Genomic DNA, 22610 nt, shown 5'->3' with positions numbered 1-22610 from the left:
AGCCAAGACAACCCAATACAAAAACCACAAAACCTAAATTATCATCTTGGCAACAGAGAAGAGAGGGGTGCTTTTAGCAGACAGAAATTAAGCAAGCATCTGGAGGAAAGGGTGTAAGTCAAAGATAACGCCAGTATCATAGGTCCAGATAACAGAGGAAGATAAAGACACAATGAGAAATACACAGCAGAAAAAGAATGAATTCAGATAGCAGTTCATCATCCACTAGGGCCAACAGAAGAAACAAGCAGAAGAGCAGAGATCTGTGAAAGAACACATTTGGCACAGAGAGTCATCTCAGCAACACTGACAATCAACAAATATTGTGCAGAGGCAGTAGCACACACCTGCAAAAGCAGATGATTAACTTTTTGGTTAAGGAGAAACAGAAATAAAGGAAGTTAATGAATGAACTATACAAGATTTTGGAAGAAAGCGGGAGAGGGACATTGGAAGTAAAGGTAAAATACAGGTGAGAAAACGTGACAGCAGACTTCAATAAGGGTGTTTCAGACTTAGGGACTAACAAGTGGAAGATAAAAACTTGTCAATTTAACAGAGTACTCCTACTTTATTAAATGAAGCAGGAGTTAATCTACTAAGTGTGAACAGCTTGCCTTGTCCTAGTTAATTATTTAACCTTCACTTCTTGCTGAGGGTGAAGTACTAAAAGCATTACAGGTGCTTCATAATTACCACTGGTTAATAGAAGAAAGGGACGTGATGAAATACACATTTAGAATTTGGTCTAATTTTATCTGTATGTTTAATTTACCCTCTGCATTTCTTTTTGGTAAATAAAAGTATTTGGCTTCAACTGCTACAGCACACAGCAACACTAAAGGCTAATCCAACAGTTCAGCATGGAACATCTTTCTTTCCTTCATGCTATTAAGAAGAAATCTTGGAGCTTGCTTTGTTTTCCCATAATTGACATTACAGACATGTAACTGGCAGACAAAATCAAACAGCTTAAGATGAAAATGTTCACACTGGTAGATCATGGAGAGCACAGAAACTTACCACTTGCTGTAAAGTTCACTCTGGAACAAAAGCTCAAATGAATTGCACTGTGTCGAGTTAAACAAAAGAAAGTACAAAACTAACAAAACCCCCTTTTGCCTCAGTGAGCCCCAAGACCAACTCGGGATCCTCTCTGCCAAAGAAAAGCATGCAGTGCTGAACACTCTCAAGACTCAGCTGCAAATCTTGCTTTGTTTAATGCCTCAACTTCTCAGGTCAAGTGATTTAGATAAAAAGCTATGTGTTAAATGTTCATGTGAGGAAAAACATGTAGACATAGAAGTGCAAAGAAGAAAATATAGTTATTTGGGTATGTATTAACTAAAACCTAGAAACTAATAAAAAGCCCCATGCTATTTTCAACAGATTGTTTTCTGCTGATCTCACTGTGTGCAAGAATAAGCCTTATGATATTTGAATGCCTGAACAGTGTTACAGGGAATTTCTTAACCAACCACCATGACCTGCCCTATTACTGACCTACTGAAAATGTGTATCTTACTAAAATTCCAATTCGGCCTTACTCTTAGTACTTTCCCTGAGTAACCTTTAGAAATCCTGTGAGGGACACCACATTTCCTCTCCCTTCTCTTGCAATAAATGAAGTTTCTTCATGTTCACAAGCAGTTCTTGCTTCTAGCAGAGAGACAAAATAACAGAAGGCAGCAAGAGAGATTGAAGACCAAACAAAGATTAAGAGCACTGTCTGTTTGTTCATTTAAAATTCCATATGTTCATCTGCATTAGGTCAGCTAAAGCTGCAGTTAAAAAAAAGCCTTACATAATGATTTGTTATTTTCCCAAGTATAAATTGCTAGGGGTCTCATATATGTGAAGTATAAAGTGACTAACAAGAATTTAAATGTTAAAACATTATCTACTTCATACAATAATTGTTTAGATGAACTAAACCAATATTTCTAAGTACATTCAAAGAAGGAGTGTTAGAATGGCTCAATGTTAATAAGTTAGCACTTGAAAGAAGAGGTTAGGTTTATTAAACAAGTAGGTGGGAGCACTCTGAATTCACCTTATTCATATACAACCATTTTTCTCACTTGAAACCTCTTCACATTTTGAAAACAAACTTACTGGTACTGTCTTTCAGTCCTTATCTCATGTTCTTAATGGCTAAATTTAAAACAACATTTGCTTTTAAAGTGGGAAACTGGTGCCTGGTAACTGAACTGCTGAAGTGAAATCAAGTGTTTAGTTCACTTGAGTTCCTGTCTTTGACTACTGACCAAATTCAAAACTGATTAACAAGCAATTAGGCAATGTTAAAATTAGCCATGGCCAGTAATGCACGTTATTGTTGAAATAATGCTGCTTAGATTTTCAAGGAACTTTGTGTTAGAGAGCCTCCAAACCCAGTCACACAGAAATGTAAAAAAGTTAGACATCAATTAGAAACACAGACACAAAACGTCTGTTTGAACAACTTTCTCTCTTAAGATGTTTTAATAATCCAGTAACACCATAACATTTTACAAAAACAAAAAAATCCAACGTTCTTCATGAAACACTGTGAATATCCACTTCAGTCAAAGGAAGTTACATCCTACAATATCAAAGGCAGAATATGGAAGAAAAAATGCAGCACAAAATGAGTGCAATATTATATTAGGATACTTAACCAGCCCACTAAAGTGGTCCTTGTTCATCTAAAAAAAAAACAAACAAAAACCAAAAATGCACTAAAGTCTCATTTCCCTTGGCTTTCCAAAAATCAAATACCAAACTGAACTTATTCAGTACTCCTAAATTCGTCGCTGCAAGTGTGGACTGAAGTGGTGCAGGGAAAGAAAAGGTATAAACAACAGGAAAACTTCAGAGACTGAACTGCTTTGCATGCTTTTCATCTGTCATTTAACCTACGTTTTTTATATTTTATTCTCATCACCTGTGTATCTCCTGCACTTCTTATCTTTTGGATATTGAACTTCTGAGTGACTAGAGACATTCAGGAATAGGGGTTGAGTTGGAGTTTGTCCTCTACAATTCCAAAAGCTAATGCTATCAGGTTGAACTTATCACTGAAACTGAACTTCCTGAACTCCAGTGTGTATTTACCTCAGTTTCAGCACTGCCCTAGGCAAAATCCTCCAAGCAATAACAAAGAACTCCCTCCATGCAACCACGCTATTATCCATTTCTGTTCATCCACAGAATGTGTACTCCTTATGTTATTGTGCTTTGACTATTAACTTTTTGGAAATTAGCAAAGAGATAGGAAAACACAGCATCTCTAACAGAAAATTTGTAAGTAGTAGAGTTCATAGAAAACCGTCATATAATCTCAGAAAGCCTGAAGAGATTTAGCAGGAAAAAAATATGAGACAGAGCATTCTTATTTCATACTGATACTCTAAACTTGTCTTTTATTATACAGAACAACGAAGAATAACAACACAAAAAAAAATTGTTGGCATGCAAACGTCTAATGTTTAATTCTTTCTTGCAGTTTGAATAAGCAATCAAATTAGTCTCTTGGACAGGCAAACAAGTCCACTGGCACTGGTTTACCCAAAAAATAGCACATTAAAGCTAATTAATACGATAGCTATCAATGAGTACATATGATTGCTGCCATAGGTATGCTAGCATGCTTCTGATTAGATGGGTATCTTCTCAAGCACAATTTAATAGAATTTATATAGAAAGGGTTCTGCAAAAACTAAAGAGCTGTAAAAACCACCTTACTCCTCCAAAACTCTGAGTCTTCTTTCAGATTCATATAATCTATAGTTGCAGACTTTTCCATCTCATCCCATGAAAAAAAAGGGAATTCTGTAGTTACCAAAAGCCAAAAAAAAACCCGCTGAAAACAAACCCCCAAAACGTCAAATAAACACCAACACAACTTAATGCTCTATGCTCTATTATTTGTGGCTTTTGCAGGCAAAATGTTCCCTGATAGGGCCCAAGTTACTGTAAGACCTAGTTTTCCACCATCCATTATCTGAAATTGTCAGAATACCAAAGGCTGAAACTGCCTCTGGACTCTTCCCCAGTTGATTGAAAGGTTTATCGGTGGTATCACTGGAATGGAGATTTCGTCATAAATCCCGTGTGACTCCAGGGTGTGTAGATTAATAAAGGCACATCATATACTGCAAAATTACAAAGCCTTTACAAGGAACAGCCGACTTCTCTTAGAGAACTCTGGACAGATGGCAGGATTTGACTATCACTAAATCAGCTTAGTCAAATGCATTATTAGTTCTTCCAATATTTGCTGTGTATTCCCAAAGAAACTGCTGAATGAAAAAGGCAATGTGTCAAGCTTATGGCAAGTAAATATCAGAAATCCATTTTTCTCTAAGATCATTCTCCTCCTGATCTGCTCAAAACTTACACAAATTACAAAAAAACACCAGAGCTCCTCTTGAAAAAGCAGCTCATTACAAAACACTAAAGATCAAAACCTAAATTCTACTTTTTTTTGTGCATTTGCTATTTAATTAAGTGTCTGTTAAGCTGCTTCTTTGTGACTATTGAGTATTTCAGGAAAATCAGGAGGTCAGAGTGACTGCCACAGAACCCCCACATCAATGAACAAGCATAATGGGCTTTCAGGTATCTAAAATAACAGGTCCCTCAAAGGCTGGAGTGCAGCTTCTCTGCGAGATAATTCCATCAGCAAGGGATGAGTGCTTCACTTATCAGAACTGCCACATAATGCTCAAGCACAAATTAATGCTTGCAAGAAAAGGTGCATGATTCTGCTTTCATTTCTAGAAGGCAATTTTGAGCTCTTGTTAATTTTCTTCTTAAAAGCACAAGGAATCCAAAGATTACCAGATTTGTAACCAAGCATTCACAGAGAAATTTATTTTTTCAGTACATAGTGAAAACTTATTTTGATGGAAGTCACAAGCATTCATATTTTACTAAAAGAAATTATTCTCAAACATTTTTGCCTATCCTCTGTGCAGTGATATTTCTTCTTCCTTGTCACCATAAGGTTAATGCTCAGGAAGGAGGACAAAGTGATTATTACTGTGCATTACAAGGATTGTTTGCTGCAGCAATTACTCTTCAATCAGAATGTTACTTTTGTTTATACTCAACAAGGATAAAAATATGAGCCCTAGATATTCTCATATGCTATATATACATTTTACACTGCTTAAATTATGAGCAGGTAACACACGTTAATATAGGTGTGACATGGCTTTTAATGCAAAATTATGACAATTCTTTTGAAATCCTAACATTCTGTGCTATTAAATATCTGTTCTCGTTTGAATCTACATGAGAGAAGTAGGTAATTTTATTTGCATCAATACACTGAACTAACAGGTATATTCTTATTTGTATGACAGTGAATATTGTATTCTTGTAACCTGTATATTTACTCCCCTGAATTATTATCTATAATACAGCCAATGCTTCAAGTTTCCAACAAAAAGGTTAAAAAAATTACCTCCATAGACAAGTACTGTGCTTTTCAATGTATGTTAAGATTTTTAATAATGATACTGAGAGCTCATTAATAGAATTTGCATAGACAGCACACAATCTCCCCACAAAATTTCTACAATTGATTCCTTCTGTGATTTGACTCGAACTGAATGGTGTCAAGTAATTTATTCACCATTGTTTGGGACAGGCTATTTAATTCCCTTCTGACTCCTGAACAACGTGAGAGGTTGCGTGTGTCTTTGTGTTAGCACACGTCCTGGTTAACTGCATTAACCACACACAACAGGCCTGTGCTCACTTAGGTGGGTCTTTTCAAATAGATGGCAATTAAACCCTCCTACATATGAATCACTTTGCATTCACAGAATACTTTCTATATGAGCATTAAATATTTACAAATGAGGCTGGCATATTTTATATAATTTCACCACCTTGGCTGAGATGACTAAGGAGCGCTATCATTATGTACATAACAGAGTTACAGGCAGGTGCAGATTAAACAAGGTCACCTTATTCCTTACTCCCATCCTCCTATTATGGCTATGGCACCTGGACTCTGAACTTGACACACCACTCATATTGCTGGCTTGAAATAAAAGGTGTCCCAATTCTGGATAGTTTACAGGATGTATGGAAAAAAAGTTATGATTGTTATTTTTAAAGATTTTAGGACGTTTCCCACATATCCTAGCATGTTCATTTAGGCCACACTCTCTTCCACAGGAATCAAAAAAAGTGAGATGAGTGGTCTCTGCTGAATTCCTAGTTCTGAAAAATACAAACATCATCAACTTCAAGTCTAACGCTGCAACCCCAAAGGAATTTTGGAGGGGAAAAAGGCTATGACTCCTTCACAGCCTCCTTCAAAATGACAAAGATAAAGAGAAGAGTGCATATGCTAATAGTCACAGTGCTGCTTATTAGAGACATTCTAAAATGAAGCCTCTGTCTCATGGGAAGCTCCAATCTGCTTTTCAACTATCAACAAACATACTTTCAGAAGACCAAAATTAGAGAACTCTTTTCCCATGGAAGATGAAATATAGCATATCGAACTGACTCTTACTAGGCATTTTCATTTGACGCAAAAACACTTCCACTTTCCCAAAATGAAGTATTTCATGTTTTGTTTAAAACATTTTAACAGTGGTTTATTATCTGCATTTTTAGGACCTTTGATTATGTTTAAAAAAACTTATGTTTAAAGTTTTAAAAAACACAGAGCAAAATTGTAAACATACTTACCATGCAAAGATTATGACACACTAGATTATAATTTGTAAATAAGGCACTAGATTTGTTAACTGAGATTTTGCCAATCCTGAAACAAATGCAGGATGCATTTGTTTAAACCAAACCACAAAAAAAGCAATAAAACATGCCTACTTCCAATTTCTGTACTTCTATCTGTTATGAATTATTCCTTACACCGTATCATGCAGAAAGAATATTTCTGGTATTATTATTTTTCTTAATAAAAACCTAGATAGCCTTAGCATTTTACCATCTGTAGTTGAATTAGCTGGCCTTTCATTTTGTCTTTACAACCAGCCATCATCATGCACAGTTTATCTATGAATAAACCACTCAGTAACAGTACTTTGTCACCTTCACATATATTATTGATGAGAAAGCTGACAAGCTGCCAATTAAGATGCTCCAGCAATTGTCCCATCTTCAGATGGAACAGTTGAGGTAAAAACTCAATTTTACATTTCAAAGGCAGTGAGAAAAGGCTGCCCTACAAAGGACACAGAAATCGTATTTATTGCTGGGAAAGTTTATTTGAGTAGACTGTATTATTTACTCTGTGTGATAATAAAAATTAGACTGAGTTCACATCTTGTTCAACTAGATGTTCTACTTAGTTTTGTATTCAGTCTTGGATTAAATCTATGAATCTGACATATAAAGCAATTACAGTACTAATCACAGTTTAGTACCAAAAATATAGATTCAAATAACGGTCAAGATACAAATCAAGCAGATTTAAGTGGATTTGTGTTTCTACTGTTAACCCAGCAAGACATAACAGCAATATTTCTTGGACTCCAAAACATTGCCAAGTGATAAATTAAAGGTCATATCAAAAATATCTGAAATCAGGATGCTTTTAAATTAACAAACAACCCTGAGATCACTTGTATCCTCTGCTTCCATCCAAATTCTCAGGTTCTCAAAAACCACCAAGCCATTCCATAAACTAAGTAATTTATTCCATGACCGTCCTTTCTAAAGTAAGTATAACAGAATAATTTATCCAACAGAAATTACCTATATTAAATATTCTTTAAAATACACATAGGTTTTAAAGAGATTAATATCAAATGAGATTATACTGGTTGCATCACAAATCTTTAATCTTGGTTTTTAAAAACCACATAGTCATTCTTTCCTGTATTTTTGAACATGAGACTAAATATCCCATGTTAAAACACACTTGTCAGCTGCCAGTGAAAGTCATAAATACAATAAACAGTGCAACTTTGCAATAATAACTCCACACGGTAAGTATAAGTATACTACATCTACACTACAAGTTAATGAAGAAGAGCTGAGCTAAATCAGCATGAACAGAGAAAAAACAAAATACTTCTCTTACCTCCATTTCTGTGCAGTGTAAACGGCTTGATTTATCTGTAAGGGAAAAAAAAATTTTCAGATAAAGTAAGAGACGATGGAAGAACAAAACTAAAAAGCTGAGTCACTTCACTTTTTTAATTGATTGCCAAGTATTCCTTGACTAATTTAAATCACACATTTCAATAATGTTTTTATTATATATGCATCATGGTACTAACAAGAAGGCCCCACCCTTTTTATTTGAATCCTTTACAATACAGGTTTATAAAAAGATGTGTCTTTAATGCCTGGCTTCATTATTTAAATAGTATGATTGATGTTTGGCCATGGAGAGAACATGAAAACATGTTGGTTTAAATTAAGCAGTAGCAAATACTTATTTCAAGAGAATAAGCAGCATTAATTCATAAATTAGGGAAAAGCCACTGTTTCATCTGATACTTCTGGGATTTCAAAGAGTTCAACAGAAATATGAAGTTCAAGCAAATTAAAGTTAAAACATTACTGTACTATTTTTGTAAGTCCCACTTGTCAATTTTTGCATTTCCTCTGAGTTCAGAAACTTTGGAATTTGTGTCATAAAGAAAAATTAAATTTCTGAACTGCTTCTTTAAATTGAAATCTCAATTTTCTGAAACATGAAACAGTTTTATATCAAAGTGGCTTGACAGCCTAGCAAAAAGAACACTGAAATTTCACAGCGCATTAGGAAAGGATCGTATCACTAAAAACAGCAAGTTTATTACTTTCTATTAATAATCTTTATCAAAGTAGGGTGAAGGAATCCTGACAGGATGATTTTCTGCTGGAAAAAAACATATTTAAGAAAGTTAATTATTCCACAGAAATCTATCCATTTGAAAGGGGATCTACCCAAAACTTTAATTTCAAAACACATGGATATCAAATCTTGCATTTTTGTCTAAGCTTTTCAGCTTCATTGCATTCCCATTGCTGGTTTAGAATTTGCAGCTTTGGACCCAATAGCACAGAGCCTACAAAACACATGACATAATTCTGAGACCTCTCATACTCAAAAACTAGAACAGGATGCATTTGTTTGACTGTGTGTACTCTAAGAGCACATGCTCAGGGATGATGAGGAAGGATTTACAGCAATAGTTTGGAAAAGCCTGTGATTTGTACCCCTAACTGGAAGGACTATTTTATCAGGCTGGCTGACAAGCCCAAGGAAGCTCAACCAACTGGCTGGCACAATGCTTGCACAGAGGAGTGATAGCGCTGACTTCATATGACAAATGTGAACACTCAGCTCTGGGAAGAGACACCTGCACAGAAAAAAACCTAATTTTTCATACTGAACTGATCACCTTCCCTTTGAAACTAAAGGTTAAACACATCCTGAATGAATACGGAAGACCCACCTAACAGGGTGAAAGTTGTTTACTTTCCTTTCGAACTGTTGCCAAAGCAAGCTAATGCTTAGCACTGGTGTCTGACTTCAAAACCAGGAGCAGAAGAGGGACTTAAAAAGGTTTTTGCATCACATATTATCTTTTCAAAAGGACTGGTACCTCTGGTTCATTCACTTCCAGATACACATAATAGATTTTTTGGTGTTTAAAATTGTAACATTCATGTGATGGTTACAAACTATAAACAGGAGAAATTTACTGATAATATTTTTAACTGCTAGGATTGTTAGCAGATTTATTAATATTAGGGGCTACTTTTGTGAAATCAAATGACAAGTGACCCAAAAAATGTATCTTTATGATACAAGATGATACAAGATGAAATTAGAGAAATGTTGCCAAGATAGGGAAAGAAAAAAGCACATGCTCTCTTTAGAAATATATTACTTATTTTAAAAAATTACTACTTCATCAAAAAGTACTAATTTTAAACCTATAGCAATGCAGTGCATCCAGTAGGCCACCAATGTTTGCAATCACTTATAGTTTAAAATATCTGGATTTGCATCTCCTATGGTCTAAAGGAACAGGAGCCAAGCTGTCCACTAGATCCTCTGAGTAGCATCAAGTACCTATTGCTGCAACTCACAGCAGTGCTGAGATTCTGTGAACATCCTTTTAGCAGAAGTCCCAAACAAATAAATCAGCCCAGACCAAAACAAGATAAAATTTTAATTTCTAAAAGTAACAACAAGAAGCTTATCTTGCAGCTCCTTTGATAAACTCCCATGAAAGCTGTTCCTCAAGGAAAAGCACTCAAACTCTGAAGGGCTTTTTTCACTGTTAAACCCAACTATTTATTCCTATTTACACCAGTATTTTAAAACCCAATAGTTTTGTCATGAGTGCATATGCTGCGGCAGGAAGGGGGAATAACAAGGATTTCATGCACCCAGACAGTATCCTAGCTGGTGCAAGTAAATGACTTACAGCATTTTAATATACAGTGCATTATGGTAATTATTTACCATTCCATATGCCTCTGTACCCTGAGACCAGCTCTACCCTTAGCAGATTTCCCAAAGCTGTTTGCAGTCACTTGTGGACTCCCTCCATTGGGAATTTACTACATTTCTGAAGAGATCATTAACAATACTATTGATGCACTTACATGCACTGAAATGAATTTGCTTTTACATGGCCCCTGCAAGCCAATTTATTTATGCTGGCTTTATCTATACTGGCTGAGAGTAGAAATTTCTTCTCTCTTCATTGACATGACTGAAAAAGCAGTAACTCATAAATGTAGCCTAAGGGTCACACTCCCTTCATTAGCACTGGAGAAAAAAAAAATCCCCATAAGTTATAGAACAGTCTGGCTGCAAGCAGGATGAAGTGTTTCTCTGGTAAACAGGTGAAGCCTTAAAAAAACTATTTCAGCTGCTGAATCTTAACATAAACACAGACTTTTCCAGACTTCAGAACCATACAACTAGATATTCATCTGGGCAGAATTTTTACCACTCTTGCTGCCAGAAAAAACATTCAACAGTAATTTTCCATGACAGTTTTCAAATAGAAGCTAATGCATTCATTACTAGTAAACAGCATAACTTTAATTGTCAACTTCAGTTTATAAACAAACTACGGTTTGGAAAATTAAATCATTTTTCACTCTCAGCTTGTTGAAATGCAAAAAGTTAACAGTTTTTGAAAGAAGGAAAGTGACTTACATTGGAGGTTTCCTGTACTTCTAAAAACAGTCTTCAGAGAGACACATTTGACAGGAAAAAAAATAAAAAGAAACCCCAAACCTTCACATTCATTTTTTGTTCTTCAAAATTTTTATTTGAAAAGTATTCTTCTGTCAAACCCTCAGCAAAAGGAGTCATGACAAACTTTCCTCACACACTAGGGAAGACTGTCTCATCCCTTAAGGCAGGAGCTCCCTGTACTCCTACCAATGGTAAGAAGCACACATTTAAAACTGAGTTTTAAAAGCAACATAGATAACTCAGTATGTTAGAATGGACTGACCCAGGGTGTTTGTAGGATAGCAAGTGGGATGTGCCAACCCATCTGCACTCCTCTATCTGAAGAAAAATCAAGCTACAGAGTTGACTTTAGTGAGGTGACACCACAATCACACAGCCACAATTTCAGCTATAATCAGCTGATCTAAGAGCCCTGCAGCTCAGAGCATCTCCCTACCCTTCCTCTAGTGTCTCAGACTCCTTTGCTCACATCCACAGGCAGCTCCTTCAAGACAGCTTCTTCCAGAACGGAAATGATAAGCACTGATTTTTCTGGCAACATTGTGGCGGATGCACATATTGGCAACAACCTGGAAACTCATTTTGTGTTAAAGATTAATATTGTAATTAAATGCCACAGCCCACTTCTGCAGGTTTGGAGTGAAATCAAGCTGTTGTTGCTACAACAACAGAACTCAAGTTGCCCTCAGGAATGACAGACATTGCCTGTATGTACTGGAGGACTGGAAGAGAAGGATGAAGAAGGAACATAAGGGCTAACCTAGGGAAAGGGAGAAAGGAAGAATATGAGACACACTAACTCAAGTTCCTTGAGTTAAACAGTCTTTAGTCATGACCTCAAATTAACAATAAACTGAATTTGTATTTGCTTTCTGGCTTCTACATCCTCAAGAGGCAATAGTAGCTACAATACTGAGCTTTTCCTTTCCATTAAGAGAAAGAGGACTCCTCAAGTGAAAAAAAGTTCAGACTCACTTTTAAACATCCAGAAACTGGAGTTTGGTAACTGGAATTACCAAAACCTGGAGATTTGATAACTAATCTGAAACTGGTCTGATCAGTTACCAAAAATGACAAGTTCATCAATACAAGAGTCAAGATGAGCACCAATAAAAGGAAAGATAATGAAAGAAGAAAGAAAAGGCAATCATGCCACAGAAGGAAAAGAGATAAATATGCAAAGAATAGGATTTATAATTAAATGCAGGAAGAAGAAAATATTGATATAGAAGGAGTGAGCCTGGCTGAGGACAGACACTGAAAACTTGTATGATAAAAAGGAACAGGGAAAAAAAGTGAGAAAGTTAAAGATAAATATAGGAGTAAGAGACATCAGCATGCAGGGAAGAAGGTCAAAAAGAGAGAAGATGAGGAAGCAGACTGGATTAGGAGAAGTAATGAGAGACCCCCTCAGAGCAGGAAGCACAGAGACCCAAGTTCTTAAAAAAAATACTTAGGCTGTGAGGATCAACATATCTTTCCTTTAAACTGCAATTAGAAGGTAACAAGAAATGGCATGACATTTTAGAGCTTGTGGCTTTTTGGATATGACTCATGATTTCTGTATCATATTACAGCTGATGACTTAGTAATTACATGCCTCATTTTTTTGCTTAGGAAAGAGAAAACTGTAAAAATTTTAAAAGAATGCAAAAAAATTTCTTAGAGAGGTTTCTAGACCAATGGCAATCAAGACTTTCTTTCCCTGTGCCAATTTCTTTTCATGCCTTCTTTTTTCTCCATTCAACACTTCATTGAAGTTACTCCTCATTTTGAACAGTCATAAGCACCTTTTGTCTCTTGCACAAAGTAAAGGTAATGACTAAGGTCTTCTGTATTAATGCCCTGTTAAATTTTGTAATAAAAATATTTTAAATTGCAAATTAACAAATCCATAATACCTTAGTGCAACCTCCCAGGATATAATTACATGGTCGCTCTTTGTCCTGTCTCATTTCTGTTCTGCACAAGGCTGTGATCAATATACGATTTTTCTATGTTCCACTGCTTGCTCTCTTTAGCAAACCTGTAAGTCTTCCTAGGGATCACATCAATTCTTATTACTCTAAAACAAATGCTGTGGTAGTTCTGCATCTCCAAGTGCTGCTGGACTCTTCATAGCTGCCAATCTCTTCTGTAGATGTTTAAATACAGATATTGCACTCATCCTCCTCCAGCCTGCACAGGTATCAACACTTCCCAAAAATAAGTGTGAATTTGCAGAGTTCACATGTCTTGATTTTTATTTTTTAAAATTTCTGTTACTCTGATCATATTCTAATTTTTCCTGGAGCTACCCAATTTGCCTAGTCATTCAACAAGTATATGTGCTCCTGGGAGAACTGTGACTGCATTCAAGTCATCAGCAGTTTCCCCCATCATTTTTCATGGATCCAGAGCTTCAAGCAAATTACAGCTTTTTTAAACTGATAACTCAGCACTACTGGATCTGTTAAGAACTGTTGCCAACTCTCTCAAGTAAATGAAAAAGGAGTTCTCTTAATTCTCCTCTACCTCAACTATGTCTCTGCAGTCTTGTATTTGCACTATACAAAGTGACTCATCTCCTTTTGTTCCTCTTAAAGTGCAGAGTAATAAAATACAGTAATACAACATAGTCGCATGTGTCATGCAAGCTGTTTTAAGGTCTTATCAGGAATAAAACAATATTGTCTCCTTATTGGATCTGATGCTGTAATGTGATAAACTAATTCAGAAACACAGAGTAAACACTCCTCAGTTTTCTTTTAATAGAAATTATGAAAAAGGTTTTCCACTTTCATGAAGACATGTTCATTGCCAACTCGGATGCAGGATGTTATATACCTTTAATCCTCTTGTTACCTGCAACATTCTTACTGCACACTTGGCAAACACACTCAGGCTTGGGTAAGACTCATCCACAGCTCTGCTGCCATGCAGGTCATTTGCACTGCCTGACACTCTGATCCTTTCCTGCTCAGAATCGTCCTGTTCATGGCTCTCTGTCTCTTTCTCTTTTCCCCTCTGTCACATCATACACTGCTACTGTCTTTATTTTAAAAGCTCTGATTGTACTCCCCCAGTCCCACCCATCATCTTTCACTGGGCACTGTGGGGTAAACTATCACCTCCAGCCAGCCCTGAAGCTGGACTCCATTATCCATTACTTATTTGGCCCCCCCCCACCCCCCCCAAAGCATCTTTGTTCTTTCTCCAGCAATGCCCCATTGGGATGTGATATTAACTCTCCACAACATCATGGCAGATGTCTCATTTTTCACTCTTCTCTTCAGTTGCTGTTAACAATGACAACTAAAATTCCATTTTCCTCTATAAAGCAACATTTTTGCTGCATTAGCCAAGAAAATCTCTATTAAAGTACAAATGTCTTATATTTTACTTTAAGTCATTATTAATACCAGGAGCACACAATTCCTCAAAGGTTTTTAAAGTTCAAAGTTCAATGTTTTTCTTAGGAATAAATGCAGTTTTCAGACAACACCAAATCAGAGTTCATTCATTCACTGCATACTTATCATCTTAACATTTCTCCATACAAATATAGGTAACTAAGGTAACTTATCCCTGTTGGCAATTTCCTTCCATTTCTTTTGTGCAGGCATTTGAAATATGCACTTTTTAAAAACCAAATACATTATTTTGTTATGCTAAGATCTTTTCTTTGCTTATTTTGTCCTCCCCCACCAGAGCTGTGTACAATAGGATGCCCAGCATCTGCTGATATTCACAGAGAGCCCACGTAACCCCCAGTGCATGGGATGCATCCGCATAAGCCATGACTGGAAGCCTTCCAGTTCACGCTTACGTACTGGGAACCACACTGATGACAGAAGGCCTGGCTTAAATAAGGCCTAAGCTTTCTCTCTTCCACAGACCAGTAGAGCAAGAAGAGATAAAAGCATCAACTCACTGAAGCTCCTCTCTGCTGTCTAGTACTATTTTCTTCCTACCTTGACATCCAATATTAAAATACCTATATAAGTATCTATCTTAAAACTCTTGCACAAAAAAGTGAGGCTCAATACATCAAGATTTACTGTTTTTAAATACAGATGCTTCTGAATACCCTTGAATTAGATTTGAACTCTGAACATTATTAAGTCTTCATCCTAAAGGTACTATTTATTTTAGCACTATTTAGCACCAACATCTCTTTCAAAACTTAAATATCAAGAAAGGCTACTCCCACCCATCATCTTTAAAAAGGGTCAACAAAACTAGAAGAAAAATTGTAGTATATTCATTTTCCTCTAAAAATAATGTGTATTTTTCCTGAGCAATCCACCAGAGACTGATAGGTAAGAATGTGTTCATGCACACAAGCTGAATTTGCATTTATTCATCCTGTTTCTCTATTCTTGCCTTCCAAAACCTGGGCACACAAGGATGTAAGAGGGACATGGAAGTCATTAAAACTGCCAAGACAACATAAACTATTCTTCTCCAGCATGTCTCACCCTGAGCCCTCCAAGTCCGTGAAAGCCACCATGCAGTCAACTTTTCTGTGATCTTTTTGATTCAAAGCCAGAATACTCCATGCATTATGCCCTCCTGCTGAATGCCTGGCAGATTTCCAAGAGAAAAATCTGCATAGTACTCGCTTCTGGTAAGACCAGCAGTCATTTCCCTGTGTGCTTTCTCTCCTAGGGCTGGAGGACGAGGCAAAAGAAGGGCACTACCCACAGTTCAGGGTCTCAGGAGGGAGATGGAAGGCTGAGGAGCACCACATTCATGCCAGCCCTCAACAGCCAACAGCTGGAAGTGAGCTGGCCTCGGTGTTCAAAATACCCTTCTTTGCCACTTTCCAAGATCCTCGTGGCTGTTCCTCTTCAGGAGCTCAGCGCAATGCCCAAAGTTGGTTGCTGCCTTTGTTAAGCCAGGGATCTGGCACTAACAAAACATGCAGGGAAAACCCTCATTTCACCAAGCCTACTCACCCCCAAAACTGTTCTGTTTCCCACCTCTGGGAAAGAGGTACTTCTTTCAGCTTCTGTGCTGGAAAGCAAGAGCTCCTTATCCAGCTTGCAGCAATGATACAACACCAACAGAATACTCTGGCGTCCTGCAGTATCCTGGTGCCCCTGAATCCTGGGCATGATGTCAACTGCCAGCTCCTGTGCAGATTTTCTGCTCCTGTATCTATCATTTCATTATTGCTTCAAGTTTATAAAAACATGTGTAAATGTGGTTCTGCAAAAAGAGAGCTTGGAGGAGTCAAACCCCGTGTTTACCCTAAACGTTTTAGCTAGTTCAGAAGTTATATTTTACTGCATCTGGCACTTTACTGGATGCTACCGTTAGCTCTTTTCATATAAATTGCAAGTAACAAAGACTGCTAAAGCACCAATTAGCTAAAATAAATTCTACACTGTATCTCCAATTTCACCATGAATATTTTGAAGCAACCCACACTTTTGTGGTATTTAGAAGTCAGACAATGATCCATACTAAGACAACCACAGTGAGCTTTACGTTTATTTTGCATATTCATGTAAAATCTTTCTTTCTTACTTTGGTACTGAAAAATAAAAAGGTTTGCACTGCTCTGTAAAAATATGCTCTCATGTGTATCTCTAGAGCAAACTCTGTGGCACGACTGCGTTTGCTCCTGACTTCGCACAAGCCCCACTGACAGGCGTGACTGATCACATCGTTCACCACAATCCTGGACAAAGCCCGAATGTTCACTACCCAAAGACACCATTCTTCCGGGATTCCTTTATTTGCCTACACAGGACTCTGTTGTTTACTAAAACAGAAGCTAACAGGCAATATTTGTTCCTGTGAATTATCCAAACCTATGCACCAACCTACACCTATACATTTTTTATGTATTGCTAGAATGAAACAGCTTTAGAACTCAGAGCGTGTCAACCCGCAGAACCCCTATTGCTCTGACAAATCTTGTGACACAGGCATTTAAATCTAAATTGTCTGAAATACAAAGGCAGGAAAACAATTAGCAGGAATCCTTCCTGATCCTCCTCTTGTCAGGGATTCAGGTGATATCAATGGTGAAATGAAAATGAACAACTGGGCGGCATTTTCATCCTTCATCTTTTTACTTCTTTTTAACCAAAACATAATTTTTTAAGATAATAAAATATTAATAGATCACACAGATAAAACTGGAAAGAGCTGAAAATCAGTCTCTGTTTTTGTTTAAGGACTGGGATTCAACTCCAAGGGCATTTTTTCTGCCCCACTATCAGGGAAACATCTCTTTCCGATCTCAAGGACATTTTTCTTCAATTTCTATGTATTGTTATTTGGCATTTCAAGTATTGAGCATAAACTGGAAAAGTGTTTCACAAGAAACTGCTTTGGAAAAGTACCATTAGTTTCTACATAATCAGTACTTCTTTCCAAGAGAACTTTAATTTGTATCTTGAAAGTAAAATTACTGTGACCATATAGCTTCAGGGCCTGTTGTGTTGTTCTGCTCCCCAGGCCACAGAGCCAGGGCACTGCTTCTTCCTAAACTTCTACTGGTGCAAACAGAATACAGGAGCCTACAGACAAATACCCATTCTAGAGACTCAAGCTGTAAGTGCTGAGGAAGCTCATTAATCATCACCCAGAAAGAATGCAGTGAGGAATAAGGAAAAGAACAGGGACGGCTCAAAAGATATCAACGAGAAGCAAGCCTTCTGTCAGGCTCCTCAATATTCAGTACAGTGAATTCCCAACATTCAATGTATCACATATATAACAATTTCCAGTGAAAACCTGCTCCAGGTTTCACAAATCAAAGAAGATACAAAATGCCTCGTGGAAGCTTGGAGGCTGAGTGGCCTCTGTTTCCAAAGTCTATTCAAAGCTAGATAGATGAGGAAGGCCAGGGGCAGGGAGAGGACCCCAGGAGGAATCCTGCCTCTCTTCAAATCCAGGCACCTACCAGCCTACAGCTGATGGAAAAGCGGGCTCACGAGGATGTTTGAGGAACGGACAGCTGGCAGAAAAATCCCCGCCTCTCTTTTTCCATTATAGGCACTGGAGGGGGGTGCTCTCCCTGGGATAGCTCCCGCCTCCTGCTTTCCTGGGAGGTCTTTAACAGACTGGTTATCTTTGTTTTGATACATATACACACTCTCTTAAGATTCTCAAGATAAAAGCGCACACATATGGTGTTATACAGAATAATACATACACTAATAAGGTTGAAAAAAAGAAAAACAGGGCTAGCTGAATATTAAAAAAAAAAATCCATCCAAAAATTTAGATGTGGTATCAACATACACAGGTTAGTGCATGTTGACTGAAACATTTTCACAGGAAAGCTGTAGCATAAAAAAACATGCTGGATATCAGTGGGGGGCCTGAGCTTTATATCCAAGTATATTCAACACCCTCCTACAGCCAGTAATGATATACTGTAAGAGGAAATAGAGTAAGTCCACCAATAGCAAGAAAAAAAAGCCACAAAATGAAGAAATGCATAGTAAACGAATGTATTTCCTGCAATAGGAAAGAGAAAAGCTCTTGATGTCATCTCAAAAGACTAAGTAAAAGCAGCACACGACATGAAACACAGAACTCTTCAATGCGCTTGTGACATGCAGATGCATTTTCCTGGAATTTCTGGGTGTTGGTCTGGCATTTAATTAACATTACAAAGACCTGTTTTTTTAAACAATTTTAAAAGCACCAGATCACATTTAAATGGAAGTCGTTGTCAGATTCATTAAAATTGCAGAATTCAATTATGTCCTTTCTTCCACTAAATATATTTTGATATTTGCATGTACCACTAGCTCCAAACTGGATTACTGCAAGCCTCTGCCAAAAGACTTTTCAGACAGGCACTGTATCAAAAGGCTTCATTAAATTGTAACACCAGGCATAATATTCGTGCTCTAAATGCTGAGGGCTCCATTAATCCCATTTTGTGAATTTACCACTGCCTTCTGATTCACACAACTTTAAAATGCTGAAACCTCTGTCTTCCCGGAAAATTCTGTGACGTTGAATGTGGACTACGCTGGTACTGGGGAATACCATCATGTATCGACCACATCCCTCTGCTGCCCATCTTTGATTTCTTTTTAGAAATCGAGCTTTACTTGCAACAACAACAACAAAAAAATACTGCTTTCCCCATTTAAAACCAGAAGCTTTGAAAGGCTGAGAAACAGACATGCGCCCTCATTTTCCTTTCCAATACAAAATACGCTTTCCTGGGTATTTCAACGAAACAGATGGTAGGTGCTAAGCCCCTGTACACGGCTTTCTCACTTACTTAGTGTCAGCACACATCTAAATGGATCTATTTCTAATAGGTGCCTTTTGATGCCAAACTGCTCCGGGAGTCGCTGCGGGATGCACGGCCCGAAGCCAAAGAGCAGGGAGCCCGCAAGAGCGGCACTCCCGGTGTGCGGATGACACGGGATCGATTACGCACCAGGAGAGACGACGCAATTATAAAACACCGAACCCGCATTCGCCTGCCCGTTCACACGCAGGCGATCGCATCCTAGGCGCGGGGTTCTACCTTTCCACGCACGACACTGAGATGCCGCAGGGATACACACACACGGACACAGACACACGCAGACCCCTCACAGCACGACCGAGGAGCCGGGCGCTCGCTCACCGCGACTCTCGGGCGGGAAGGAGCCTCACGTCCCGGACAAAGGCTGATGGAGACGGGCGGCCGCCCGTGCCCGACCCTCGGCCGCTGCCGCCGGGGGCTGCGCGGGATGGGCGCCGGCGGCGGCCCGTGGCCTTACCTGCGGCGGGCGGGGGCGGCCGGTCGGGCTCGTCCTGCTCCAGGGTGACGGCGCCGTCCCGCCAGACGCGGAGGTGCGCGGCCGCCGTCCCCAGCCTGGCGGCGGGGGTCTCTCCGCGGCGGGCGCGGGCGCGCAGCGAGGCGCAGCACTGGTAACACACGGCCCACGCCTGCTCCTCGTTGATGGGCTGGTTGTAGAGCCGGAGGATCTCCTCCAGCGACAGCGCCTCCGGCTGCCCGCCGGACCCGCCGGCGCCGTCTTCCTCCTCCTCGGCGGCCGGGCGGGAGGCGCCGGGCTGGGGCTCCATGCCCTGCGTCCGCCGCGGTGCTCCTCGCTCAGTGACCGGCCCCGCCGCCGCGGCAGCGGCTGCTGATGCTGCTGCGTGCGCTGATGCTGCTGCTGCCGCTCGTGCTGCTGCTGCTGCCGCCCTGTCCCGCCGTGCTCATCCTCTCCGCCCCGCTAGTGCCACCAGGCCGCCGGACGGACAGCCCGGCCCGCGCGGCAGGCAGCTGAAGCCAGGAAACAGGCAGGAGTCAGGAGGAAGGCAGGCACAGGATCGGCGCCCGGTCCGCCCGCTGCCGCCGCCGCCGCAGGGGGAGCGACAGCTCATAGCAACGCAATGGCGTCCTCGTCCTCGCCCGCCCCCGCCGCGCGGCGCCGCCCGCCGCCGCAGCGCCCCCTGCCGGCACGGCCGCCATGGCGGGCGCGGGGAGGATCCACTCGGAGCTGCCACGGCAACCGGCGCCTGCATCGCATCGCCGGCCGGGCCGCTCGGCTTCCACCTCCGCCCGAGACACCGACAGACGCGGTGCACTCATCCCACAGCCCTCGGGCCGCTGCTTCTGCGCTGGGTGTCGGTAACCACCACCCCCAGAAACAAACAACTGCCAGCGGGAGGCGGGATGACACTCCCTGCACCCCCAAGTGTTGAACGTCTCACACCAACCCGCGCCATCACGGATACAGCGAAACGTATTAGCAGGTCCCCGCTTCTACAACAGCAGGGCGAGTGCCTTTGGATTCCAGGGTCTGCCCTCCCAAAGCAAACACTTCCTCCGGGAAAGCTCCCGGAGAGGAAGCAGAGTTAAACCAGCCCAATCTGGAAAGGGAACAACGAGGGAATCGTCTTCCAAGAAGCTGGGAACTGACGTCCCTGCCCCTGAACACACCTGGGCACTAGAAGAGCACAGCCCTTAATGCCAGCTTCGCCCCAGGCAAATGAGTACCTTCACGCAGAAAAACATCAGACTTAATAGGCTGGAGCTCACACTGAACACACGGTGTTTCTCCCTTTAGGGTTCCACCTCTCAGATGCGAAAGGAAACTCAAAATCTCCCGTTCGCACCTGATCCACTGGGAACCGGGGCGGTGTGAGGGACAGCGCCGGCAGTGCCCCCTGCCGTACACGAGCGGTATTGCACCTGGGCAAGGCCGTCGCTGCTGGCTCCAACCAGGCAGCTCCCCTCTTCGCATCCCACTTCCAGCTCCCCTCTCCCCATCCCACTTCCAGCTCCTCTCTCCTTTCACTTCCAGCTGTACTGAATGCCGCTGTTCTTTTCCTCTTTCCTCTTGTGCAACATATAGCGGTGCATATAAGATACAACTGGTACTTAAGTAACACTCTTAAATTTCACCCAATTCACCATGCAATATGATCCAGCCTTTCAGGCTACATCTAGATACAATGAAATTTGGGGTGAAATTGCTTCTGAAGCTTTTATCAGCACCATGTATGCTGTATAAGAGGCAAACGAATGCATTCCGATTTTTCAGGTATAAAATGAAAGAAAACACAAAACCAGACTTGCAAAGTTAGCAGCAGGGCCAGTAAGTACATAATGTACTCTTAAGTCCTAAATTTAAAAATCCTCAGTGCTGCCATAGGAAGTGTTTAACACTTGAAGAAAAAAGACAAAAATGGTGTCACACTGCCACTGCTGATTAAATGTACATGCAAAATGCAAACTCCTGCTGTATAGATTGCAAGATTCTCTAGGATCAGGCAATTTTTTTGCACCAGCAGAAGAGGCCACTTTCTTACAAGTAGAACCAAAGGAGGTGGTCATGAGCTGTCACTGACACATAATGGCTTCTACAGAAGAAACCAAAGAGTTTCAGATGTTCCAGCCTCAAGAAGAGATGCCTGGAGTCTACATAGGGAAAAACCTGAAAGGTATGGTAGGGAAAAGTTCAGTAAGCCCAATTGCTTGCCATTTTGCAGAGCATAAAGACACTCAACAAAATCATCACCCACAGGTTTAAGACAGACAAAACCACAAATGGGTAATTAAGTACAGGTCTGAGTGTCAGAATTAGACAAAATCATGAACGGTTGTCAAGCAAAATGGTCTGGCTACAACTTCTACCTCAGAAACTTCTTAAGGTAACAAGAGGAAAAATGCATCAGGTTTATCATACTTTATCTAACCCATCATAGCTATTCACATCTTCAGGTATCCAAGTCCTAATACACATTTTTTTAATGAATCCATATGTTATTATATTCACAGATCATCAAGATTACCTTTATCTGACTGAACTGTTTTCAAAAGCTGAATGTAGAAGTCACTGTTAGATCCACAAGAGGCAGAAGTAAACATTGTTGTCTGAAGGACATATGTTTAACACCATTATTTCTGGATCTCAGTCTCTCACAAAGTACACCCTGTACACTACAGGGAAAGGAGAGCTAG

At 39.9% G+C, this 22610-nt stretch overlaps 1 protein-coding gene across 5 annotated transcripts in view; it reads right to left on the bottom strand.

The window, feature by feature from the left end:
• SPIRE1 (spire type actin nucleation factor 1) overlaps window positions 1-20239 on the bottom strand; it is a 126745-nt gene extending 106506 nt beyond the window's left edge. For all 5 annotated transcript variants that reach the window (XM_088172921.1, XM_088172901.1, XM_088172916.1 and 2 more), the window contains exons 1-2: window positions 19918-20239; window positions 8054-8088 (exon numbers count right to left, since the gene is read on the bottom strand). In XM_088172921.1, coding sequence (XP_088029047.1) covers window positions 8054-8088; window positions 19918-20224 — 342 coding nt within the window. In that variant the 5' untranslated portion in view covers window positions 20225-20239. The remainder of the gene's footprint in view (window positions 1-8053; window positions 8089-19917) is intronic.
• Window positions 20240-22610: the final 2371 nt, after the last annotated feature.

This window comes from Sturnus vulgaris, chromosome 1 (assembly GCF_052056855.1).
Source record: "Sturnus vulgaris isolate bStuVul1 chromosome 1, bStuVul1.hap1, whole genome shotgun sequence".
In the NCBI taxonomy this organism is placed as follows: Eukaryota; Metazoa; Chordata; class Aves; order Passeriformes; family Sturnidae; genus Sturnus; species Sturnus vulgaris.
Note: the sequence above shows the minus strand (reverse complement) of the source record. Positions and strands in the feature narration are given on the sequence as shown.